Source organism: Rhinolophus sinicus, linkage group LG01, assembly GCF_036562045.2.
Source record: "Rhinolophus sinicus isolate RSC01 linkage group LG01, ASM3656204v1, whole genome shotgun sequence".
Lineage (NCBI taxonomy): Eukaryota > Metazoa > Chordata > Mammalia > Chiroptera > Rhinolophidae > Rhinolophus > Rhinolophus sinicus.
In genome coordinates, this window is record NC_133751.1 from 145,592,638 (window position 1) to 145,618,727 (window position 26,090).

The window sequence follows — 26,090 nt, forward strand, 5'->3', positions numbered from 1 at the left end:
ACAGATAAATTATATAGCTTGCTCAGGGTCACACCAAAGCTCATGAATATAAGGGCAGAATTTGACCATAATTTTTTTTTTTTTTTTACTGCAAACTAAGTCTGCCTGGTTTTTAAGGAAGTCCTCTACATTTGGCAGGCTACAAATCTCATCTTCCTTCTTCTTGGCTCAGTCCTCTCAGGCTAGGGGTTAATGGGCTTTCTAGCTCAACTATGCCGTCTTAGAGGAGTGGGGAAAGGACTGGAAAGATCTCAAACTGTGGATTCAGACACTCTGAGATCCACATCTCAGCTCTGCCACTTACATGTCATGTGGCTCAGATTTCCTTGTTTGTACAATAGATGAGCATACCTAACTTACAGTATTTTTGGTGGTTGTTTGAGTTATCTATTGCTGCAGAACAAACCACCTCATAATCTAGTGGCTTAAAAATGTGATATTTATTTTGCTCTTAATTCTGTAATCTGATCAAAGTCTGGTAGGGAGAGCTCATCTTTGCTCCACTCAGTGTCAGCTTGAAGGCTGGGGACAGAGTCACGTCAAGGCTTAGTTACTCACAAGTCCGGCAATTATTCTGGGTATTGTCTGATACCTTAGCTGGTGTTGTCAACCAGAATCTATACATAGCCTCTCCCTGTAGCTTGGGCTTCCCCACAACATGGGGTTCCAAAGGAAAGCATTCTAAGTGAAAGAGCTGTTAGGCAGAAGCTCTATTTCTTTTTATGTGTTAGCTCAGGAGCCACACAGTATCAATTCTGCAGCATTCTATTCTTTCAGGTAGTTACTATGGTCTATCCATGTTTTAGGGGATGAGTCATATATTCCATTAATAGGGGAGTGGCAGCATAAGAGCATTTGGACCAAATGTATTATTGAGGCTGTTCTTGGAACTAAAATCTGCCTTGACCCACTTTCAGACCACACCAACTCATACCTCTTCCACCTGCAAAGTATACTCATTTCTTCTCTATCACCCCTCTCCCAGGTTCATCAGGCTTAGGCTTGAGGTCCATGAAATTGTCATCTAAATCAGATAAATTTCTTTGTGTGCGGTTTCTTAGATTTAACATTTTGAGTGCCACTCTGCTTGACCTGCAGATCTGTTAACGAAAGAAATTTTTCAAATACTCCACACACACCTGAGATAAAAAGATGTGAAAGATGGAGGAAAACCATTAAATGTATTCACATCCAAAAGGAGAAACCAGATGAAACTTAGCAGTCACTAGTTCATAACAATTCCAAAACACAGCCAGGTACGTACTACCAATTCCTTCATTAAGGCTCAGTCCTACTAGCTAGGAATTCCCTATGATTCTTTGCTCTGCTTTTGGCCTCTTTCAACTTAATCTTTTCTATTCCATAAAATGAAGTTCATCTTTGCAGTTGAGTGGTTTTCTTAGCCTGCTTCCTACCCATAGACTTTTGGGACTACAGAGAGGTGTCTTTAAATTTTGTACTGTCTCTATCCTTTTCAATATAAAGTGACAAAATTCCTTTAAACACTTTGTGGGTTTCTTATGAATCAATTTATAATCCACCACATTAGACAAATGCAGTATGTCCAAATATCATTGAGATAAGCCTCTTTCTAACTGGAGCCCCTTTTAAGGACACTTACCTTAAGATTCCTAGAAACCTTATTGTTTTATGGAAGGAAACAATCTGTGAAGCACCACTTAATATCCTTGGAGGGCCTTTTGTCTGTTTGACATGGTCTCTAAGGCACCATCTTAAGACTTTATCAGGCCTTAACAAAAGGCTTTATATTTAGACCATGTTTTCCTGACAGCACCCTGGATTTGATCTCTGCTCAGAAGCCACATCTTAATTTTAGCATCATTTGCCATCTGGAAAGGCTGGGAATGAGAAACAGTTTTCTTTTCCAACCCAGCAAGTCCTGGAGACTTTATATATAACAGTTCTTTCTTTAGCTCATATCCCTTCTTTACATTTTTACTACAAGCGGCTAGAAGCAGACGTGAGGCAAAGCCATTTCAATCTTCTTTCTGAAAATCTTCTTCGCTCAGAAGTAGGTGTATTTCTTATTTTCCACCTTAATGCAGGAGACATTGTTGCTAAACTTTCCATCACTGTATAATAAGAGTCCCCTTTCCTCTAGGTTCCAATACCATTTTCATCTTTCTTTTAAGCCCTCACCAACAGCCTGTTCAAGGGCCATCAGGTTTCTTCTAATACTCTCCTTGACCCCTTTAAGATTTCACTAATACTCTTGTAAAGGTGCTTTCCATTTCCACCTGCGTTCTGCTCCTAAAGCTGCTACCACATATATTGAATTTTAGTTACACTTTACTACCTGAAATCAAAATGTGTTCCAGGTATTTATGGCTGCCTATAATCACCCCAAAACTTAATTGCCTAAAAAGATATTTATTTTGCTCAGAAATCTGCAATTTGAGGAAGACTCTATGGGGTTGCTCATCTCTGCTCAACTCAGTCTTATCAGGGGCAGCTCAAAGTCTGAAGACTGAATTCACACCACATGACATGTTTTGGACCTCAGCTGGTAGATGTAAAGCCTATGGGTAACTCTCAGGCTGGAGCCTGGAGTCATCTGAGGGCTTATTAACTCACATGGTTGACACTGGCTGTTGGCTGAGATCTTTACTGGGGCTGTGGCTGGAACACCTACATGTGATCTCTTCAATTGTCATGAGATTCCACCATGTGACTGAATTCCAAAAGTGAACATTTTGAGAGAAACAGTGAGCCAGAAAGATATATTGTCTTCATGACTTAGCCTCAGAAGTCACGTATGTCACTTCTGCTCATTCTTTTCACTGAGACAGTCACACAGGGCCCATAAGCTCAAGTGGAATAGAAATCAGTTCCACAGATGGCAAGTTTCTGAGAGAGCACGTGAGATCAAAAATATATTTTGCCACCATTTTTGGAAAATAAAGTCTACCTCAAAAGAGTAAAACAAAATAATTTAAATTTAGAAAAATAAATGCTCAACACATGTCAGTTTCCTGTCTCATGTAAAATACACATTTCTCTTCTATCCTCATCCAAAATATTGCCTTAACATGAGGAATATTCATGGCCTTTAAAGATACCTTGGATTGAATATAAAAATCTCATAAGTGTATGTGTGTGTGTGTGTGTGTGTGTGTGTGTGTAAATATATATTTAATATGATGAGAACCCATCAAATTCTTAAAGTATCAGTGACCAAGAAAAATGTGATTAAGAACTATTGCTATGGTCTGTATCATAGAGCAGACTAATTTTTAAAAATATTTTTAGAAAAGTGACCTATTTCCTGTAATGGTGCAATTTTACAAATGTTTCCTTCAGAGAAATTAGCAGAAGGAAAAAAGAGTATCAATACAAAAAAGTTAAAATTTATATCTTTTTTATAATCCAATCGATATGCATTATATATTCTTAAACAAACACATATTTGCTTTGCTCCATGCTGCCATTAAATAAACTCTCTCAACTGAAACCCAAATCAATTTGCAGTAATTCAGTATACTTATTTTACTAGAATGGATATCAAAGAAGGTTCATTATGATACTACTGAAAGCCACTGGGGACTATGTCAACCTGCCCTTAGAGTTGTTCTTTTTCAAATTTCAAAAACAGGCTCTGGTTCCATGAATCTACCTTCAAAAGACTTCCAGATAGATTTTTGTGAGTCATAATTCAGAGGTGACCAAGCAATGAAGCAAACACATTTCCCCTTCTAGACCAATCTTAACCACTGTAATGCCTGTTATCTACTGTTTCTGTAGTAACAAAAAGTGGGAAATGGAAGAATGTACACAATCAGAAATACAAAGAATAAAAAGTGAAGGTAAAAAAGTGGAGCATTAGTGCCATATTAGGAAGCGTGTCAGTCACCTGCCACTCGAAACCCCACCATTCCAGAGGAGAAAAAATTTTTAACTGTAACAAATAAGATAGAAGTGTCAAAAGTATATACAATTACCTACATCCATTTAGAATAATAATCAATGGTTTTGTTCTAGAGTTCTGTAAAAATTGCAAATTTCATAGAGAACACTAAAGATCAAAGTAATTTAGGTGCCATACAAAATATTATGTTCAAGCTATGCCTACAATGAAACTGAACATTGCAGGGACAATTTTGGAGATGTTTGCACTGCTTACAAGTATTCCATCCCACAAAAGTTATTATCATTCACCATCTGCCACCATCTGTCTATACCAACCCCTCAATATGAACAAATGATTGTGAAGCTCTTCTCATCTTTTTCTCATTCCCTGTTTCCCAGTCATTCTTAATGTTATTAACACATTTCAATGAATTGAACATGTCCAGAATTTTATTTTAGGTACTTACTTTGTTGCACTAGACTTGATTGAGTCTCAAAACACCTGGTCCATAGAATAAGCTAGCTTTTTGATAAATAATTGGAAAAACAAATATAATACATTAAAAATTTTTTAAATAAAAACTGAGACTACTATTTCCATCCACGACAGACTATCAGTACTATAATTGCCCTCCTGCCATAAATAGCTAAAATTCTGAAATAAATGACAGATGTGCAATATAATAAGTGTGAAATATATATGTGAAATATACATGGAACATTATATATTTTAATATATAAATATAAATATAAATATAAATATAAATATAAATATAAATATAAATATAAATATAAATATAAATATAAATATATATATATATATATATATATATATATATATATCAGACATACAACCATAGGAAGCACAGGATTATAATTCCTAAAACAAGGGAAATACATGAATCAAGCCCACCACTACTCAGAATCTTCCCCTGGAGTTACCTCCTAGAGGATTGTGAGGTGAAAGGTGGAACCAAGTTAAGCATGGAAGTCTTACTGAGTTGAGGAGACAGAGACTGGGGTTTGAGAAGGCTAAGATAACTCATATTTACAGAACATGAGGGAGTTTTGCAACGATATAACTTCAAAAATCTGCACTGAGGTACCCTTGAGTATTTTTCTAAATGCTAAGTAGTGCTACTTAGGTGACTCTTCATGAAACAAGGCAAAGAACAATTATTGAGAAGTGGCAAACTGGACAATTCTCAGAACTTGAACAGGACTGGGGGATGTTTGAGTACTGAAGAGGCAGAGTACAGAAAACTTATTGAAATTTGGGATATTCAGTTGAAGTCCCAGGAAGGTCACACCTTTGTAATATGGTTAAATTAGCCCTAGAGTTAGGCTACTCTAGACCTACCCTAATCAAAGTTAAAAAAAACAAAACAAGACTTGAGATGATAAAACTATTTTTCAAGCCCCTTAACTACCTTCTAAATGAAACTTCAACTCTCCAGAAAGCATGACAATAAAATCCAGACACTCAATGAGGTAATCTTACAATGTCTAGCATCTAATAAAAAATGTCTAGACGAGTGAAGAAAAATGAAAATATGATCTGTAAACAAAAGAAAAAGCAATTCAAAGAAACTGACCCAGAGGAACACACAAGAGTTTAAAACAGCTACCATAAATATGCTCAAGGACTAAAAGCACACATGAAAATAATGAGAAAAGAAATGGCATAAAAAATCCAAATGACACTTCTAGAGAAAAAAAAAAAAAGTGGAATAAAAACAAAGAAAACCACACCTAGACCCATCATAATCAGATTGCTGAAAACCTTTGAAAAGGGAAAATCTTAGGAGAGCAAAGAAAGGGTACAATGCAAGCAAAGCCAGATAAAATTACCACTGACCTTAACAGAAACAGTTGAAGCTAGAAGAATATAAAACAACACCTTTAAAGTGTTGACCAAGAAAAAAAACAAAACCAGGGGGGGAAAAAACCAAAAACCGATCCAGTGAAAATATTCTTCAAAAATGAAAGGCATTTTCAGATTAACAAAAGCTGAGAAAAATTCAGTGCTACATAAGGCATAAAAAAAAACCAAAAACTTCTGACTGAAGAAAATAATATCAAATTAAATAAATAAATAAATAACTCAAAAATACACAAAGAAATGAAGAGTACTGTTTATAGTAAAGATAATGGTAAAATAGTCCTCATTTAAAATGTTTAAATTATTTAAAATATAATTGACAGTCTAAGGCAAAAAATTAAATCAACATATTGTGAAATTACATACAAACGTAAATTATATGACAACAAAAGCACAAAGGACAAGAAAAAGAAATTAAAAATATATTTTGTCAAATTCTTACATCATATGTAAACTGATGTGACAGTATTTGAAGGTAGATTATTATTATTTAAAGATGCATATTGTAAACCCTAGAAAAATCCCTAAAGAAGGAGATATAGCTAAAATGTTATAGAGAAAATAAATTAGAATACTAAAAATACTATACTAATCCAAAATAAGATTAAGAAGATAAAAAGCAAAAAGAAAAGAACAGATGAAACAGATAGAAAAAAATAGCAAGGTAATAAATTAAAATCATACCTATCAATAATTACATTAAATATAAATGGTCTACACACTTTAATTTTTAAAAGTTAGAGGTAGTCAAACTGGATAAAAATATAAGACCCAACTATATGTAAATATGCATTCTACAAGAAATCCACTTTAAATATAAAGACTCATATGTTCAAGTAAAAGGATGCAAATATATATATATATATATATATATATATATATATATATATAAAACAAGAAATATAAATTACAAGAAAACTGCAGTGCCTATATTATACAAAGTAGATTTCAGAATAAGAATGTTATCAGACATAAAAAGAGACATCTCATAATAATAAAGGTATCCATTACGAAAAAGACATAAAATCTACATGTGCATGCACCCAAAAGCAGTTTTAAAATACATAAACAAAAACTGACTGAGTGAAAGAAATCAACAAATCCATAATTACCTTCCTCTCAGTAATGATAGAGCAGAGAAATAAGATAAAAAGCCTTGAAAACTCTATCCAGCTACTTACTTTACATTTAAAGGACACTATACACAAAAACTGCAGAATATATATTCTTTTTAAGTGCACATAGAATATTCACTCACCAAAATAAACCATATTCTGTGCCATAAAACAAATTTCAATAAATTGAAGATAGAAACCATTTGGAGAATGGACAATTAAGGACAAAACTCAGTTTTTATTGAAAACTAGATTTGGGCTCAGAAGATGATTCCAGTAACCAGGACAGCATGTTATCTGCAAAGAGGAAATACTGCCAACTTCTGGGAAAATGTTCTTTTTTCTGTGGAATTTATTGGTCAAAGTATGTAGAATTTGCTTATTCCTATTTGATAAGCAGACAGAAGGAGAATGGGATTTGCTCCCACCCCCACATTATTCTTTTATGATTTCAAGCCATTGTACTTGTTATTAAGAACAATTGTTAGTGTTATCTGAAAGGGAGGAAACATACAGGAGTGGAACTGAATTAAAGCAGTAGTGGCATAAACATAGAGGAGAGATAAATATACTGAGGAAGTAGAAACAATACAAGTTGGTTGTTGAGTGGACCAAGAGGGATCATAGGCAAAAGTATAGGTTTATAATGAAGAAAATGAGTTCATTTTGACAAAATCTTTGTTATCTAGAATATATAAAGAACTCTCACAATTCAATAAGAAAGTAAACAACCAATAAAGAACAGGCAAAATATTTTAACATATCTCAGTATATGAGTTGATAGTCACAGGGAAAGAAGCTAAATATCATTAGTCATCACAAAACTGCAATGTTAAAATAACAATGAGATATTACTGCATTCCCACTAGAAAGGCTAAAATGAAAAAATCTGGGATAACTATTACTCTCATACATTGATAGTGAGAGTGTAGAATGGTACAAATACTTCGGACAATAGTTTCCACTTACCATTTGACACAGAGATTATACTCCTAAGTTATTTAGTCAAGAGAAATGAAAACATATATCCAGAGAAAGACTTAGATATGAATATTCATAGCAGATTTATTCACAATAGCTCCAAACTGGAAAAATATAAATGTTCAATAGGTGAATAGAAAAACAAATTGTGATATGTTAATACAATAGAATTGTACTCAGCAATACAAAAGAACAAACTGCAAACACATCTAACAACATGAATGAATCTCAAAAACATTAGCTAAGCAAAAGAAATCAGACACAAAAAAATGCATTTTGACATTTGAGTCTGAAGTAACTATGGCATATCCAAGTGGATACATCAGAAAGCAACTGGAAATGAGGACTGGATCTTAGAAATCTTGAACAAATATGTAGATATGTTAAAGACAAAAGAGTAGATGAAATCACTAAGGAAGATTTAGGATGAAGAGAGTCAAAGCCAGAATACTAGGTAAATTTCAGCATTTTATGGACACACAGAGAAAGGAAAATAGGTGAAGGACACTGAAAAAGAGAAGAGGGAGGAAGAGGAGTACCAGAAGAAAGTTATAGTTTAGAAAATAAGAACAATAATTCTGGGAGAGATATTCTATGTCAAAAATCCTAGAGGGACAAGGAAAGAAAAGGGCAATGTGTTCTTTGCACTAGGCTGTATCATCCGTGAGCGTAGAGAAGGCAGTTTTAGAGTAGCAATGAGAGCAAAAGTCTATTGCAATGGATCGAGGAATTAATGGGTATAGATGAGGACAGAGAAATGTACGCTAATTCTACAAAAGTTGGTTTCAGAAAGGCAGGAAGAAATAAAGAGCCAAGTCTGTGTACTTCTGAAATTCATTTTCCTACCTTCTTATAAATTTGGAGTGTTTAATAAGTACTTTGCAGCAAATGGATTCTCAGTAAGAAGTTCATGATATCCCCATGTATTTCTGGTAAAGGAAAGGCTGACTTAGAGAAAAGTGAATTTCATGAACGAGTTCATGTATTATGTAAAAGCAAAGATCCAGATTACTGTATATTTGCAGAATTGAAATGTGTTTTGCAAAGTCTTGCTTTTGCTTTGTGCAGAAAACTAAGCTATATTTCTCTGTTCTTGTGCACTTATATCTCATGCGATTGTGTCACCTTGTGTTTCTCCATTTAAAAAGAAAAGGCAAACTAAGCAGTTCCTTTTTCTTAAAATGCTTCAGTAACCAGCAGTTGCCACATTAAAAGCTTTAGCTGGAAGATTGTAAAAATAATCTAATGCTTCTTAGCAAGTAACTACTTTTGAACCAATTCTCTTTTCAGGGATGCAATGAGGTCAAATCAAATGGCCAATGAAGGACAGGCCGAGAGAAAAGTAAAAGCCAGTTGACATTCAAAGGGCAAAAGTACATTGTGTTTGGAATGTTTTCTGTAAATGTTAAACTGCGCCCACATTTAACCACCTGCTTCTTGTTTAGAAGAGTTCAAATGAACAATTTCAAGCACAACTGAGTAACACTCAAAAGAAAATCAAGTGTAATTTCCTAAGTTGCTGAAGCAAGAGTTCTTTTATGAAATCACCATTAGTATTTCTAAACCGAATTTGATTATATTTGAAATTTATTGTACACAGTTGAGGGTCACCTGGAAATTTCTTCATGTGGCGATGAAATTACAAGGTAGACCTTTATTAAATGATTTTTTTCTCTGTGCATGTGTGTGTTTTAAAAATCCCTGGGCCATATCTTTAATAATCTTTGACTTATTTTTTTCTCTTTCTCGTGAATATATTTGCTTTGCTTTTGAACAGCATGATAAAGGGAGAAAAGCACCATATAAAGACACCGAATCATGCCAATTGTATAGCTCATCTTGAAATTCTTCACCTGTCTGCTATCTCTAAATATTCACCAATTAGGGAAGAAAGGTAATGGTGGAATCTTCAGGTGTCTTTGATAAATCTCCTAAGAAGGTTACTTTTTTACTGCCTTTATTAAATACCAAATTCACATCATTGCTGCTTTAAAATCTTCAGTCTCCCTCAAAGGCAGATCAAAATTACATGTTGTAATCTGGATCTCATAAAAACCTTCCATTCTAGTACTGTAGGTTACTCACTGCCAAGAGCATTGTTACAGACCTTTGTTACAGACCTTTTTCCTACTATGGGCTTCTTCTCTGTCTATAACATTTATACAAATCTTTCCCATTCTACAGCATCAACTCATTAGTTTTCTTGAATTTTCCAACAACTCATACCCCATTTCTATGTCTTTGTTATCACTTAATATCTGTACTCCTACTCAGCCTTAATAATTTTTCCTTATGACATGTCTCGCTTCTAAGGTTAGACAGCTATTCCTGTGCATGTTGTCTTCCTAAATAGATTATCTTCTTAAATAAATGCAGGAGGCTACTGTTTTCTTAGCACCTGCAATGACTGGTACACAATGCACTTAGCAACAATGTTTGATAAAGATTTGTTGGCTAATATTTAAGGGGAAAAGATTTTTTTAACCTATTTTAATTATAGAAGTGATTGTAATTACATTTTTTGTAAATATAGCATTAACCGAGAAGAAAACCAAAAACCTCGCTATAGAAAATGTTTCTCATTAAATAGATTTAAGAAAGCATTCAATGTTTTAATAACTATCCTTAACCATACATGTGTATATTTCCTCCAAAGGTCAATCAACATTTCTTAAAATTTTCACTTTAGAACATTCCATAAAGCAGCCCGAATTTTGTGATTTCCCCCAATCTCTAGGAATCTATCCTAAGGAGGGGAAAAGCAATTATTCAATTTCAAGTTCACTCCTTAGATAAATTGTGTGATCAATGGGAATGTTCACTAACTTTTGCACACATTAGTGTTAAAAAATCAAAATGCTGAAAAGTTATTACAAAATTACATTTGGGGAAAAAAAACAAAAAACACTACTACTAGTGTTGCCGAAACTACAGCATTTATTTCATGCATAGTTTTTACAATCTAGATTGACGTAAAATAAGTATTTTGCCTTTTTCTACAACTCCAAGAAGAAGCTGTTGTGTGGGGAGTCATGTGAGAGACCCTGCTCGCTGCGCCATTTGTCATGCAGGGTGTCAGGCGGGGTCTCCGGTCCCACTCCCCACATAAGAACGCAGGACATGGTGAATCCAAAAAGGAACACCCATGGAGCCATAGGTAGGGGAGTCATACCACTTTATTCTCGCTGGTGGCTGGGTTGGAGATGCAGAAACCAGGAGCCACACTGTTCGCAATACTTACTGCGCCGCTTGCAGGCTCAACAACCATCTTCTTGCTAGCCCCCCATTTTTTTGCTAACATAGCCACAGCAGTTATATTAGTGGCCAATGGCTCACTGGTTACAGCTGATGGCCAACTAGCTGCAGCTGATGGCCATGCAATCACAGTTGATGGCCATTTACTTCCTAAGCCAGCACCTTTCCACGTGAGGCCGAGAGCCTGGAAACTGCACCCCTGGCTCTGTCCCCACAAAGCTAATGATGAAGCCAGATGAGAACCTGACTTCATGATTGATGGGCAAGAATACTTGGTTTGTGAACCTGTTTAGTACCCACTTGGTGCAAGATAATGAGAACAAACTAACAAAACTGTCCCCCAAATCAAAAAAAAAAAAAAAAAAGAAAAAGAAAAAGAACTTAACCCATACCAAAAGTACAACCCCCACAGTCTTCAGCCTCTGTTATGCTAAGTCCTAGGGAAAAAATCATCATTGTAGGGTTTGAAATATAAATGACACAACCTATTTTTCTTATGTCATTGTGGAACAGCCACTATGAATTTGGCTAAACTAGTCTTGATTGGCTTTACAACTATCCCTTAAGGTTTACTACCTTTTAGAGGGGAGGGTGGAGGGTATGAGTTCCACAGAGAATCTTTCATTGTGCAAAAGAATGTGTCACGCCTAATGTTTTAAAACTATATCTTCAAACTTAAGTAAAATTATCAGTAATTCTAGTGCTCAAGGATTTAGTCACTGTGATACTGTGTCCTATACGATATATGGTACAATGCCAGTTAATCAGAATGCTATAAAGAAAAATAAAACAGGCTAAATGGATAGTAAATGACAAAGGGTGCTGCTCTAGAAAGGGTGGCAGGAAGGTCCATTTGGCGTTATGGTATTCTATCAAAGACCTAAACCATATAAATACCCAAAGGAAGAACATTCCAGGAATAGAGCAAATGTTTGGCAAGGTCGATGCCAGCAAGAAGCAGGAGTCTGAAGGACAATTGGAGCTGGAGGTGGGGGATACCGGAAATGAAGGCAGAGAGGTCATCAGGTTCTATATGCCGCGAGGGTGCTTGTGGATCACATTAGTGGTTAGGAATTTAAGCGTGAAAGAAGCTAGTTTAGGCTTGAGAGCAAGCCAACCCAGTGGTCTTTGAATAAATGCTTAAATAAGTGCAAAGAACGGTTACTCTGCAGGAAAAAAAATCTAAGACTCCTGTCCTACGTGTTGTGTAGGGAAATGGCTGAAGAAGCAAATGTCTCTTTCAGGAAGGAGAGAAGCAAAATTCCAGTACCCACTAAAGCCAGCATTTAAATGTCCAAAACCCCTTCCATATAGTGCATACAAATATAAATTTTAAAGTAATAGAATATAATTGTATAGAAACCAAAATATAACACATTTTCTTTTTATTTAAAATAGAACTCTATATGCATCACAGAAACGAGTGCAAGGAGTGCTTAATTTATTATATTTGCCACTTTACAAAACAATACATTTTCAGAAAATGCATACATAAAAATATAACATTTAGGCAGATAAGTATTTACATCTGGAGGCAGCTGAAAGTTATCCTATATTATAAAAGCTTTAAAATAAATACTTTTATAACTTGCTGTTGGTAAAGTTAAACATTTTGGTATGAAGGCTATCACTGAGTTCTTACTAACTTTAAAATACTATTATTTCTAAACAAAATAAATATATATATGTATAAGTATAAAATTCATATTTCCACAGACTAGAAATTAATGAAATATCTGAATATCATTCATTTCTTTTTGGAATTCAGAATCCTCCAGCTTCAACCATTAAATTGCAACTACTGAAATTGCCATCTGCATATTTTTTATACAATTTATTGCCCAATTCTCATTTTAAAACATAATTTTTCTCTTTATATCCTTATATACATTCATTTGGGCCTGTCTGTTGAAATGTAACTCCTTTTTACATACTTAAGAATATCAGCTAGCTTACAATAAGTCTTTACTATAGTGATTCTTTCACAGTAGTTCAAGAGTTCAAGGCATGTTTTGCAATGTCAAAATGCAATGGTTTTGACATTTGTAATATGTTCTTAGGTATAAGAAAAGTCACACTACCAAAAGAAAAGTATAATTAGTATTAGTACTTTGAAAGTCAATCCAAAATTCCTTTTTTTGAGATCTGAATCTAATTTTCTGTTTTTAGGACATTTTAAAACCTGAAACACAGATTAAATTTGAATAATTTGCTCCAGTCTAGGATCAGAAGAATATAAGAGCTTGACACTAGTCATTGTGGAAATGAACTAGACTTTAATATTTTGGCTCAATACCCTTACTTAAAGAGAGAAAAAGAGTTGAATTTTTTAAAATAGTTAATTACTTGCATTTAGCCAATTTGAGGAAATGGAGACATTGGAAATCTCTTTCTATATGTGCATTAGTTAGAACTTAAGTATGTATTTGCCTCTTTACGGGCAAAGTCAATGAATATGTTTGCAAATGGAATGAAACCTCAATTGAGATATCAAAATTAGGGTCCATGTATCTTGGTGCAAACTGTCTTAGTTGAAAATTTTAATCAACAGGATCAACATATAATACCTTTTGCTCTCTTGGGAACGCTAAGATGAAAAGCTAACATATTTGTTTTTCTAAGTTGTCTATTCAATTTACAGATGTCAAGAATCATTTTGAAATTTTAATTCTCACTTTTTGAAGACATACAGGCCGGGCCCTTTTCTGAAGATATGAAAGCACATAAAGTGCTTTTCTGTAAAATATAAAAGTATTTCTGAGTTGAGAAGCCAATTGCATGTTGGATTTCAGCCCCTACCTGCCCCTCAGCTGAGAGTATTTGTGCAGAACACACATGCCCAGCTGGATCTGGTGACACTCAGTAGAAGACTAATTTCATAATACATTCAGACTCTTAATGGCTATGCTAACATTCAGGTTCATGTAGCCCAGGGTAAATAGCTCACAGTTAAAATTGTTAGATCTGAAGAGAAAATCTTCTTGTAGTATAACACTATCAATAATAAGGAAATGTAGTCATATCTGAAAATATTAAAATCTAGGATGAGATAGAGCTCATAGTCTCCTACATTTACTAAATCTGCAACTGAATTAAGAAGGATCCTGGCAGTTTTTAATAGAGGGATATTAAAATGTGGATTATTCCCGAATTTCACCATAATATTATATTCAAATCATATGGCACAATGGCTTAATTTTAAAAGATTGCCACAGAAAAACAAAGCAATAGTATGACACATAGCAGAAATAAATGTAGTAATCACATTATGGGACATATGCTTCACATTCTTTGTACAAGTCACCATCTCTTAAGCGGAATTTAGCATTAAGGTAAACGTAGACATTCCTCATGTTAGCTGGAAGCTAGAATACTATAACTAGACTGTTAGTCTTTTTAAAATTTAAAAGAAAGTCTTCTTTGCTATTAACAAACACCCTCATTATTGTGTCAAATGAAAAATTACTGAAAAGGGCATGAGATGAAACCTCTCATATATGGGCCTGGCAAATTAAAATCTTATTAAGTTCAGTGTGTGGCCATATGACAGGGGCCAGAACACAAGAAGAAGAGGAATTACATAGTGATTACAATTGATGAAATCCAGAAAGGATTTATTTTAGTGTACGAAAAAAATGAATGCCAAAGATAAACTAAAGAGAAGCTAAGAAAAGAAAGAAGTAAGACACTAGGTATGGTCCCAGAGTCAACTACCATTTCATCTTTCACTCCCATTCCAACGCATAAAGAGAAAAAACAATCCTTACACAAAGGAGGGAAAAAGAGTTATGAAGCATCTCTTAGCATTACTTGCACTAAGAAATTCCATGTTCTCACAATTTCTAATTTTATTCAGCACTCCAGTGGTTGCCCATCTAGCTATTTAAAGCTCTTCCTTAGCCTATTTTAGTTTTTTTCTCACTGACCTCACCATGAGTGAGCAAATGACTATAGCAGAAATAAAAAGAGTGGGATTTGAACATCATCATCATTAAATGGCACATTATGTAGTGTACATTCAAGGTAGGTTTAGATGCATGCTAATTGTTTTTTAATTAGTAAATGTTGGATATGATAGGGCACCATGGTGGGTGTCCCCATTGGGTTCTCATGTCCATTCTGCCAATAACTACCTAATATTTAATCTCTGATCCTTAGTTTCTTTATCTATAAAGTATGAGAATTGAATTATAAAATCTCTTACATCCTTTACAATTCCCAAATTCTGGTTTTGGATTTTGTCTGTGACACATCTGAAATAATTTAGACTACCAAGGGATGCCCTTTCATCAGAAGGCTAGGTACTAGAATAGTTAAGTTAAACAATTGTGAGTTGTTGTTTTTTGGTTTTTTTTGTTTTGTTTTTTTAAATTAGGGACAAAAGATAATTTTGGAAGACAGTGAGAGAAAAGGAGGTGAAAAAAATAATGAAAACTAAAAGAAAAGCTAGAGGGAAAAAGAATGTCAAATATCTGCAAATTTGTATTGAAATGTTTTGAAAAACTGCCTATATTATAGAAATTCTACTTAATATTAACACTTTTTAAAAAAATTTTATAACCCAACTAACATGTCTTTCTATTTAGAAGAAACCCTCAGGAGCCAAAGAATTACTGTCTTCATTAAATGTTGCATAAAGTCTACGTAGATATTAGTTTATGGAGGGAGCTAATTAATACAAAGCATTGTCAAACATAGAAGTAGTATGTTTCACAAAAGAAAAGATATTTAGAATATCTTTAAAAAACACCAATGACATCCTTTGAACATACTAGTTCTCAAACATTTCCAAGTAACTTAAAATGCTGTATTTGTAAATTTACTTAAAGGAAAGATTATTGAAGACATCAACTGCCATCAGCTGTACTGATTTGCTACTGCTACTTTCTTAATTTCTTAATGGGAAATAAAATGTCCATCTTTTAAATAAATGTATTTAAACTAAATACATTTCCATATTTATTTTAAATAATGAATCAAAAACTATTCCCTGCCACACAATTTTGCATTGAACTTTGTATAATGGCAAACCTGGGCTCCCTGCTTTCAGATGATCTGCTAGTAGGCACCCTGGTTCTTGCGTAAACTCTAAGATAGCCCTGAGATTTCTCTGCCCAATAAGTCACATGGTGGCAACTTTCCAGCATCGTAGAAGTAGTTCACTTTTGTTGTGTTTAATAATTCTAATAAAGTAGAAGTATTAAATATAATAAATTATTATGGAACTTGTAACCTAATGAATCTATTGTAGATATTCATTTTCAAATAAAAGCTGATTTTGACATCTTCAGCCAATGCAGTCAAGTTACTATTTTCATACAATCATGGAAATTTAAAATGCAAAGTTAATTGAAAGTGTAAAGATGAAAGCAAGTGCTACGCCTAAAATAGTGCACAACACAGTCATGTTTCACTTAACTTTCAAGTCAGAACATAAATTAAGAACTCTAGATGTAACATGGCAAATATTTTAGGCATAGGAGAACGCACACAACATAATCTACCAATTACACATTTAAACACATAGCTTACAAGGCAACAGTTCATGCTGAAATATTGACAACAAATAATGTTTCCCTTATTTTAAGGAAGTGAGCTGAATATACGTGCTCCATCACTACTTTATACAGTACTGATATTTCTTAAATAGCATTTTCCCAAGCTTTATATTATATCCAAAGCCAAAGTATTTGAGAGAAGCAAAGAACACTGACACTTTGAGCCTAAGAAAAGTATTTCTTATTTTCAACCAATTCAAAAGAAATATTACACAAGACTCAATCAAAAACAAATAATCTGAAGTTAAACAGCATAGGTATATACAGTAAATTTGCCTTAATGCTTTAAACGTTATCCTATTTTTGTAAGTGAGCATTTACTTTTTATGATCATGTTGATTGTTGAGGAAAAATTAGATCTTTTAACTTTTTGTAATCATTTTTGTTAAACTACTCTCTTTCTTAAAAAATGTACTTGGTAATTGAAATATAAGACTATTCAGTTAGGAATTATAGTTAACCAACACAAAACAAGAAAAATATCTCCAAATGTACATATTTCTCTAGAGTGAAAATTGAACCAATAAAAATATAAAATTATATTTGGTTATATTCTAAATTATAAAACATAACGACAAGGAAAATGATGTTAAAACATTCTCTCTTAAAAATTAAATAAATATATTCACCCACAATAAGTGAATAAAACAGGAAATATTATTCTTGTTTATTTGAAACTATAGTACAACCATAGTAGATAAATAATTTTATTCTCATAAATACAGAAACAATCTTTGAGAAATCAAGGTAATAAGCACAAGCAAGATTAGCTCCTTCATAAACTCTTTTTAAAATCCTTCCCATACACACTTTTTAAAACTGACTATATAATTTAGATTATCTGGAATAGCCAAATAAAAATACTTTCTAAATGTGTTGCAAATTGAAAGTAATTTTTGAGACCCACTGTCATATGCAATGCAAAAATCCTACTTTGTATTATTTGTCAATTTATTCTTTTCCCCCACACACCCACATCCCTGTTCCTATTCCCAAATTAGACCTTAAAATCCCTGAGGACAGAGCCTATCCATCTTTTAATTTCCCTATTGGGCCCAATATTGTGGCAAGGAATATATGGGATGACCCATATTATTTAATGAATGGATAACTTCATGAATGAGACTAAAATTTATATACAAACCACAGTTGTCGTACTTTTGCCTTTGACATCTCATTCTAGTCAAATGAAGATGGGTTCAGTAACATAACTCCACAGCAAAAATGAAGTATAAGTACTAATTGAGCTCTACATGAAAATATATAGGTATACACTTCAGAACACTGTTACCTAAGTTGCATATTGCAGAACCTAAAATGTGGGATAGTAAAAGGTTTCTCCTGTTCTTAATAAAAGGGTTCCATGTTCAAATAATTTGGGAAATTCAACCTAAAGAAATTCATGTAACATTTTTTGGGGGGCAGGGGGAAGAAATTTATTTAAAACTTCAATGCATATGCCAAGTTGTGCTGTAATACATTAAAATTGCTTCAGTATAATGTCTGTGGTCCATCCATATCTATACATATGAAATGTGACATTATTATAAAGTTCATGTAACATTTCTTTACTGCTAGACTCCTCAAAAAACATGACACACTAATGTGCAGTATCACTTTCTCAGAATCTACCAAAGAACACTTTTGGTCTTGGACCATCTCAGAAGAGTGTTCTAAGGGACAGAGTTTAGGAAACAGTATTTTAGAGCAATAAAAGACTCCATGTTAAACTCCTTCATCAAAGCAGAATTATAGAGTTGAAGGAAATATTTAATGTTCCATGTATTATTCAGAATTCATCATTTCTGTCTCCACGGGAAGTACAGACAAAATTATCATGAGCCTTCTTCTTCCACACCCACTCGTTCATTTTGGAAGGTTAGGGAAATATCTGTTTACAATTACTGATACCCTGTGTAGAATTTGGTTGTTATACTTCATTTAAGTGTTTTCTTAATTTTTTAAGAACATATCTCCTAGTTTCCTCTTCCTTTTCTGTTCTTTTCTTTCTAATGGTGTATATAGAAAAGTAGCAGGGATCTCTAAAGTGCATCTTAAAGACTACTTCTGACAAGGGATCTTTATGCTTGATTAATCTCTGAAAGTATTCAGAAATCATTAATACATATCTAAATAAGTGAATATGAAGTTTCTATAAGAAAAACATCAATGAATATTGTCCTAAGAGTTCATGCAGGTCCATTATGATTCTGCAGAAACAACTCAATTTGTCTTCTGTTTTACTAAACCACAAATATCATCATAAAAGATATTATTTCTACACAGGGAGAAAAGTACTATAGGAATTAAATGGCAGTAGGACGCTTGCTAACCCCACAGGGTGGATCGTCACAAGACGTGGACAGAGAGGCAGCTCTACCACTAGCAGTGTGACTTTGGGACACTGCTCAGTGACTCAAGATATCAGGTATCCCATTTGTAAATGAGAGGAAGTAACTATTTTAGTGGCTTTCAAACTGTTGGCCTCAGATGCTGCAATGGTGATGGATTATGAAGAGTAGGGGAGAGTGGCGGGGGACCAAGTAAATGGGACTCTCACTTCCATCAACAGAGCAGCTCTACTTTTACATGTCTTATATACTAAAGTTTGGAGCAATATTTAACTTTTTAAAAGGTCCTGTCTAATGAAAAAAATAGAGAATACCATAGATTGCATCATCTAAAGGTGTGTTTAGCTATAACATACTCTAGTTCACATTTTTAATGAATATGTTTTCATTTCACCTTCCAACACACTTTTCCCCATTCATTCATGTGCTCTTGATTCAAGTAAAATAAAACTTTAGTGACTTTTTAAATTTTTATATAGCTTATTTTACACTTTTGCAATATCTTTTTTATTAAATAGATGAGTTGATGTGTTGCCTTTCAAAATAAAATTAAAGACAGCATGAAAATTGGATGAAGCCAACTCCTGCCCATGCTTAATTTTAGAGTTATTTTTTTTCATGCTGCCTTTGGGCACTTAAATACTGTACTGCATTATTTTTGAGGTAGAACAACAACAACAAAAAAAAGGCAAAAACATTCACATAAAGAGGGAAAATGAGAAACAAAGCTGTGAGAGATTTCTTTTCAACATGATTATCATCATCAGGCTTTGCAGTCTTCTTTAACACAAAGTTGAGAAATAGTCTTCTTAATACGAAGGGCGGTTAGGCGGGCAGCCCCATTTGCATACCAACACTCCCGCATTATTCTCCCCATGACCCGGAGTGCCTTTAAGAGAGAAAAATATCAAAGACTTTACTCACACAAAACACAGTACAAGAGAAGCAAAACCACAAAGCAAGGAATTGATGCTAAATTCTGATGAAGAAATAGTGAATTTACAACAATATGAGGAAGAGATTAGCGCCAAATCCCTTCGAAAATCTTGTCAAAATACATCTACCTACAGAGTCTAACTTTTAATTGAAAGTTCAATCCATTAATTTCTGGGAATATGGTAGAATGACTATCATTTAAAATATTCTAAGAAGGGACATGAAAGACAAAAAGGGAAATGGGATGGGTTGGAATTTCACCATATATTGATCTGGATGGTAAGTACATATATGCATACATTTTTTTTAATTAATCAAATTGTATATACCAAGATTTGTACATTTTACCATATATAAATTATGTCACAATAAAATAATGATGTAAATATAAATATCAAAAGTTCTGAATTAAAAAATCAGTATAAAATAAATATTCAAAGGGGAAGACAATGAGAATGAATGAATCCATAAAGATATAAGAAATCACTAAAGCAAGTGGCTGCTCTGGTGGCATCTACTGATCTCACAATCCAGAATATCAGAAGTGATGGACCACATGTGAAAGACAGGAAGCACAGCCTGGAGCACACAAAAGGTGTCAGATCAAGATGTTTGCAAAGACCAAAGATGTCTGAGTGTAAGGATGAATCAGCCTTAGAAGAAATTTTGCAAAGAAAATTATCTAAATCTTAGCTCTTGGTGAAACGAGAAAGAGAGAGAGAGAGAGAGAGAGAGAGAGAGAGAGAGAGAGAGAGAATCAAGCCCAAGTCTTAAAAGCCTGAGCTCATAATGAAAATTCACAAGCACATAAGGGTATTGAGTCAATTGAAACAACAAACAGTAAAAAAACAGACCCTTCAAAACATGAGACACTAAACTAAATGATATAAAATAGAAAATAAATATAGAAAGTACATTTTTAAAAAGCAAAGAGGAAATTCAAACTATAAGTAAAAAACAAAAGTATATTTTGAAAAAGTATCAATAAAACTTCTTGACATAAAAAATACAATAATTAAAATAAAAAACTAAATGGTTAAGTTAAATAGCAGATTTGCTACATCTAAAGACAGAATTAATCAACTGGAAGATAAATGTGAAAGATGCCACATAAAAACACAAATATGGAAAATAGGGGAGAATAAGAAAGAAGCAAAGTAAAATGAAAGGTCTAACAGGCAGCCAATGAGTTCTCTAAAAATGGGCAATAGAGAAAATGACAGGATAAGTTATTTGAAGAGCTATGGTCAGAATTTTCCAGAATTGAGAAAATTCACAAATCCTTAGAATTGGAAAGTCCAAAAGTTCCAAGCAAGATTAATCAAGAGACATGTACATCAAATGCATCACAGAGAAACTACAGAATACTAAAGACAGAGAAGTTTTTAAAATAGGAAGAAAATATAAATAAAATTTTTAGTAGTTACAAAAAGATCAATTAACTTTGTAGTAGAAACAAAAGTAAGTTGACTTCTCAATAGCAATGATGGAAGTCAGAAGACAGTGGAATAATGCCTTTAATAACTGTGAACCTCAATTTTTATGCCTAGATAAGCTATTTGTTCAAGATCGAGGGCAAAATAAAGACATTTTCAGACACCCAAACACTGAAAGAACTTACAAGCACTAAATGCTCACTAAAAAAAAACTATTTAAATAAAATACAGTTAAAGGATGCACATCATGAAGTCAGAAAATGATCTTAGAAGGAAGCTCTGAGAGCTAAGAATGAATGTTGAACAAAGAAAATATAAATATATTCATACGAAGTGTGATCAACAATACAGTGAATGTTTAAAAAAAATATTACAGTAAAAGACACATTGCCATTATCCCCCTCAAAATTCTCTCCCTCGCTTTGAACATATTTCTCTCAACGTTCTTACCATTTTCTGAAGCAGTGCTTGAAGTCCTCTTTCATGAGTGTCTTTACTTGCACTGTCGTGGCTGCCTCCATGTCCTGAATCATTTTGACTTTGGGGAAGAGCCAGAAGTCGCATGGTGCAGATCCGGTGAAAAAGGTGGATGAGGACACACCATAATGTCTTTATTTGACAGAAATTGCTCTATAGCGGAAGTTATGTGTGACACAGAGCATTGTCATAATGGGGGATAATTTATGTCATACTTTAAAACACACCTTCTCTCAACTGTAGTTCACACCCAGCTAACTGCACCAAACAAGTTGAAACTTGTCACACACTGTTACTAAGGTTCCATGTACCGTTTCCCGTATTGAAGATCCCTGCATTTCCATTGGATGGCACTTGGCAGCAACATTTACTATATTTTGTAATCACATTGGAAATGTTCCATGTCACACATTGCTTCTGGTACGGCAATTTCTGTCAAACAAAAACATTACAGTGTGTCCTCATCCACCTTATTCACTGGATCTGGCACCATGCAACTTCTGGCTCTGACCCAGGGTCAAAATGACCATGAAAGGTAAACGTTTTGAAACCTTTCAGGACATGGAAGCAGCCACAACAGAGCAACTAAAGACACTCATGAAAAAGGACTTCCAGAACTGCTTCAGAAAGTGGCAAGAATGATGGGATAAGTGTGTTCAAAGCAAGGGGGAGTGTTTTGAGGGGGATTAATGGAAATATGTCTTTTACTATAATAAAATTTTTAAATTTAAACAGTCATATTTTGTATATATATAGCAGCATTATTTTAAAAAATTAAAAATAACAGATATGACAATAAACAGTACAGTGGAAAAAGAAAGTGTGCTATGTCCATAAATGGAATACTACACAGGTATGAAAATGAACAGATTATAGGTATACACATATAAGACAAAATAACAAAAATTAAGAATATCTAAAGTGAGTTTCAATATAAGTTTTATAAATACACAAAAGCAAGCAATATATTTTTCAATATGTATGGCAAAATTCTAAAGAAAAACATGACAATAATAAATAGTTGTGACAGTAACATCTGAGAGGGGAAAGGGATATTCAAAGCACTGGAAATGTTTCATTTTTTAAACTTGGTAGGGAATTCACTGCTTTTCATTTTATTATTGTACTTTAAACTTTTCATATGTCATTTATTCCTTTGCATGCATGAAATTATTAATATTAGAAAAAAGTAATTTAATTTCAATTTGGTTGTAAATGCCTCAAACTCTGCTTTTAAATTAAGTAGAGGAAACCCCCATATAAGATGGCATCCTAGAACATGGTTTCACTCTAACACAGTTTGAGAATTAGAGAAATCCCCAAACAACATGGAGTGTAATAAGAGCTTTTAAGAGCAAAAGATATATCTCATTTGAAATTAGAAAATCCCCGAATAACACGGAATGTAATAAAAGCTTTTAAGAGCAAAAGATATGGCATTTGAAATTTTTCATTCGAGCATGGATGTCGTATCAGATTTGACTGCAGAATTTCAAAATTTATTAGAATTTTAAATCCATTTTGTTCGTGGAGTATTAAGTTCAGAGGATAAAGATATCTTGTCAAAAAGAAAATGCCCTCCATTAATGGTGCTTAGTAGTGATGATGAAGAAAACATTATTTAATACATATTAATATGTTATAGTTTTGGTGAAAAGTGCTTCAATAAAGATATTTCTCTTAATTGTAAAAATATAATAGTATGTTTTTTTTTAATTTTTGGAATCTACCCCTTTTTTTGTACTAGTTCTTTGTTTTGTATAACACAGATTCACATAACACGTCATTTTTTAGGAACCTAACAACTGTGTTATATGGGGGTTACCTGTATTTAGATACACAAAATAGAAATACTAAGCTATAAATCTTGCCTTCAATAGGAAAAGAGTTGAGTGAAACATGAAGGAGGGGAAAAGATGAGAGGGGAAAAAAAGCAACTGTATAAAATAATCTTTAGGACAAACACAAAACTTAAAAAAGACTGCAAGAATTACATTCAAATATGGCAGAAGATACACAGTAATAACTAGGATGGTGGAGATTAAAGCATTAAAATAGTTCTGTAATTCATTAGATGGTTTACAGTCTTCCCTCCACCTTGTCTCCTTTCTTCCTGTGGGAGCTAAAAAAGTCTCTATCTTCATGTAAGGCAGAACAAGCATTGCTAACCATCTATTGTGTGTCTACTATATATGATAGTTATTACATGTGTTGTTGGGGTGAGGACATAAACAATAAACATCCCTGCCAGAAAAGGAAGCTTTTCTGATGAGAGAGAATAAGCTAAAACTTTAGCAGGGTTTGGGATTAGGAATAATTTATAGAATAGAAGGATGGCTGAAATTGTAATACTCTGTGTGGCATAGATATTGAATATGCTCCAATATGCCTGTTCTCCCCACAGTTCCCAGCCCTGGTAGTTAGATGAGACCACGTGACTTGTTCTAGTCTATGAACGAAGAGTGAAAACAATATGATTCATTTCAAGCCAAAGCATTAAGGAGCCAGTGTGTGACTCTCTCTTCTCCTCACATAGACACCTAAAAACTATGTGTTGAGATAGCAGCACATAGTCCCCACCTTTAGGGGGCTTTGTATTGCAAGAAATAAAATAGTACTGTGTAAAGTCACTGGGATGTTAGGGTTTGTTACTGCCACATAACTCAGCATTATGTATACATACAGCTAAAGGGAATAAAATCAAAGACATACACCTACATATATGGAATGAATTGGATGCCTAGATTAAAAGAAAAGAATGACATGTTCTCTGAAAATCCTCCCTGACAGGAAAAATACACATAAGAACATAGTCTTACTTCACAGCTTTGCCACTGGTTTGGGATACTTGGTCGAAACTTCTGGTCACAAACAACTTTTCTCATTTCCTCTATTGAGGGATCTGAAGGCACCATGTCATAATAAGGCAACTGGTACTCCTCAACAATTCCTATAAGAAATTTGCATTATAAATTTCCCAATGCAAATAATGAAGATGCGTATTTCAAAATAACACCAATTAGGCACAAGTGGAACCATGGAAAACTGTAAAGTCACATTTATTAAAATTACTATAAAACCAAGGATATACATCTAAAGCATTCAGTTGAATAGTTATAAGTTTATAAAATTTTATATTACGAAAGCTTATATAATATTGATAATTACATAAATGTTACATAAAACAAAATTATATGTAATTATTTTATATAACATAATATTATATGATTATGTATTACATATAATTTACATATAAATAATTACATAAACTATAACTTATATTATGAAAATTATGTAAATTATTGATTTACATAAACTGCCGTTGTGAAATTGAAAAGTAATACCTAATTGCAAAATTTATTGCTCTGTGAATGAAGTACATTTCTCCATTAAATAACCTTTAAAAACAAAATTGCTTTCTATTTTTGAAAATTAGCTAATCTTTCAAAAGCTGAGATTCTTATATTTGGATTTTACACCTATTGTACCTGAAAATGTTCCAAAGAAGCCACCAAAGTATTTGAAAATGGATGGTTCAACATGAAGATTAATATTTTAAAGAGTCTCAAATACATAGACAAAGAATTGACTTTATTTATCAGAATATTACTTAAATTCAAGAATTTTCTGATAAAATCATTTTAATTAACTACAGTCCTTTTAATTCACAATATTAAAGATGTGCCATAATATTAGAAAATTAACTTTCAATCATGTTAACTAAATTACTATTTCAACATTTGCAGAAAATTTGACAAAATCCCAAAAGCAAATCTAGACAAATATCAATACAAAAATTTAAAGATAATAACAAATATGTTTGAATCTTACTATTTACCAAGAACTGTCCTAGGCCCTTTACATGTTTTCGCTAATCATTCCTCAAAACCACTGACTAAAAAAGGTACCATATTACCCTTATTTTACAAAATGAGGAAACTGAGACACACAAAAAAATTGTCGTGAATTTGCTTATGGTCACACAGCTAGTACAGGTCAGATCTGGAACTCAATCCCAGGCTCAGGGATTCCAGTGCCCATGTTCTACACCACTATAATTCTACTGCGTTTATGAAGAGTTTTATCTTCCAGAATGCTTTATTATCTCATCTATGACTAAAAGGGGAAAAGTCTGTTTTCTCATTCAAATATAAGTTTAACCTTGTACGTTTTTCATTTAAAAAAATGAGACTGATGTAAGGCAAAACGACATCAACACAAAATATAAAAAC

The 26,090-nt window shown here is 33.3% G+C and overlaps 1 protein-coding gene across 2 annotated transcripts in view; it reads right to left on the bottom strand.

Annotated features, from left to right (window-relative positions):
- Positions 1 to 18,649: 18,649 nt before the first annotated feature.
- The window catches only part of ACVR1C (activin A receptor type 1C), a 73,836-nt gene continuing 66,395 nt past the window's right edge, over positions 18,650 to 26,090 (bottom strand). Inside the window, exons 8-9 of one of the 2 annotated variants that reach the window (XM_019727183.2) lie at positions 24,678 to 24,808; positions 18,650 to 19,898 (exon numbers count right to left, since the gene is read on the bottom strand). In XM_019727183.2, the coding sequence (XP_019582742.2) occupies positions 19,773 to 19,898; positions 24,678 to 24,808 (257 nt within the window). In that variant the 3' untranslated portion in view covers positions 18,650 to 19,772. The remainder of the gene's footprint in view (positions 19,899 to 24,677; positions 24,809 to 26,090) is intronic. The other variant, XM_074336648.1, reaches the window with a different exon arrangement.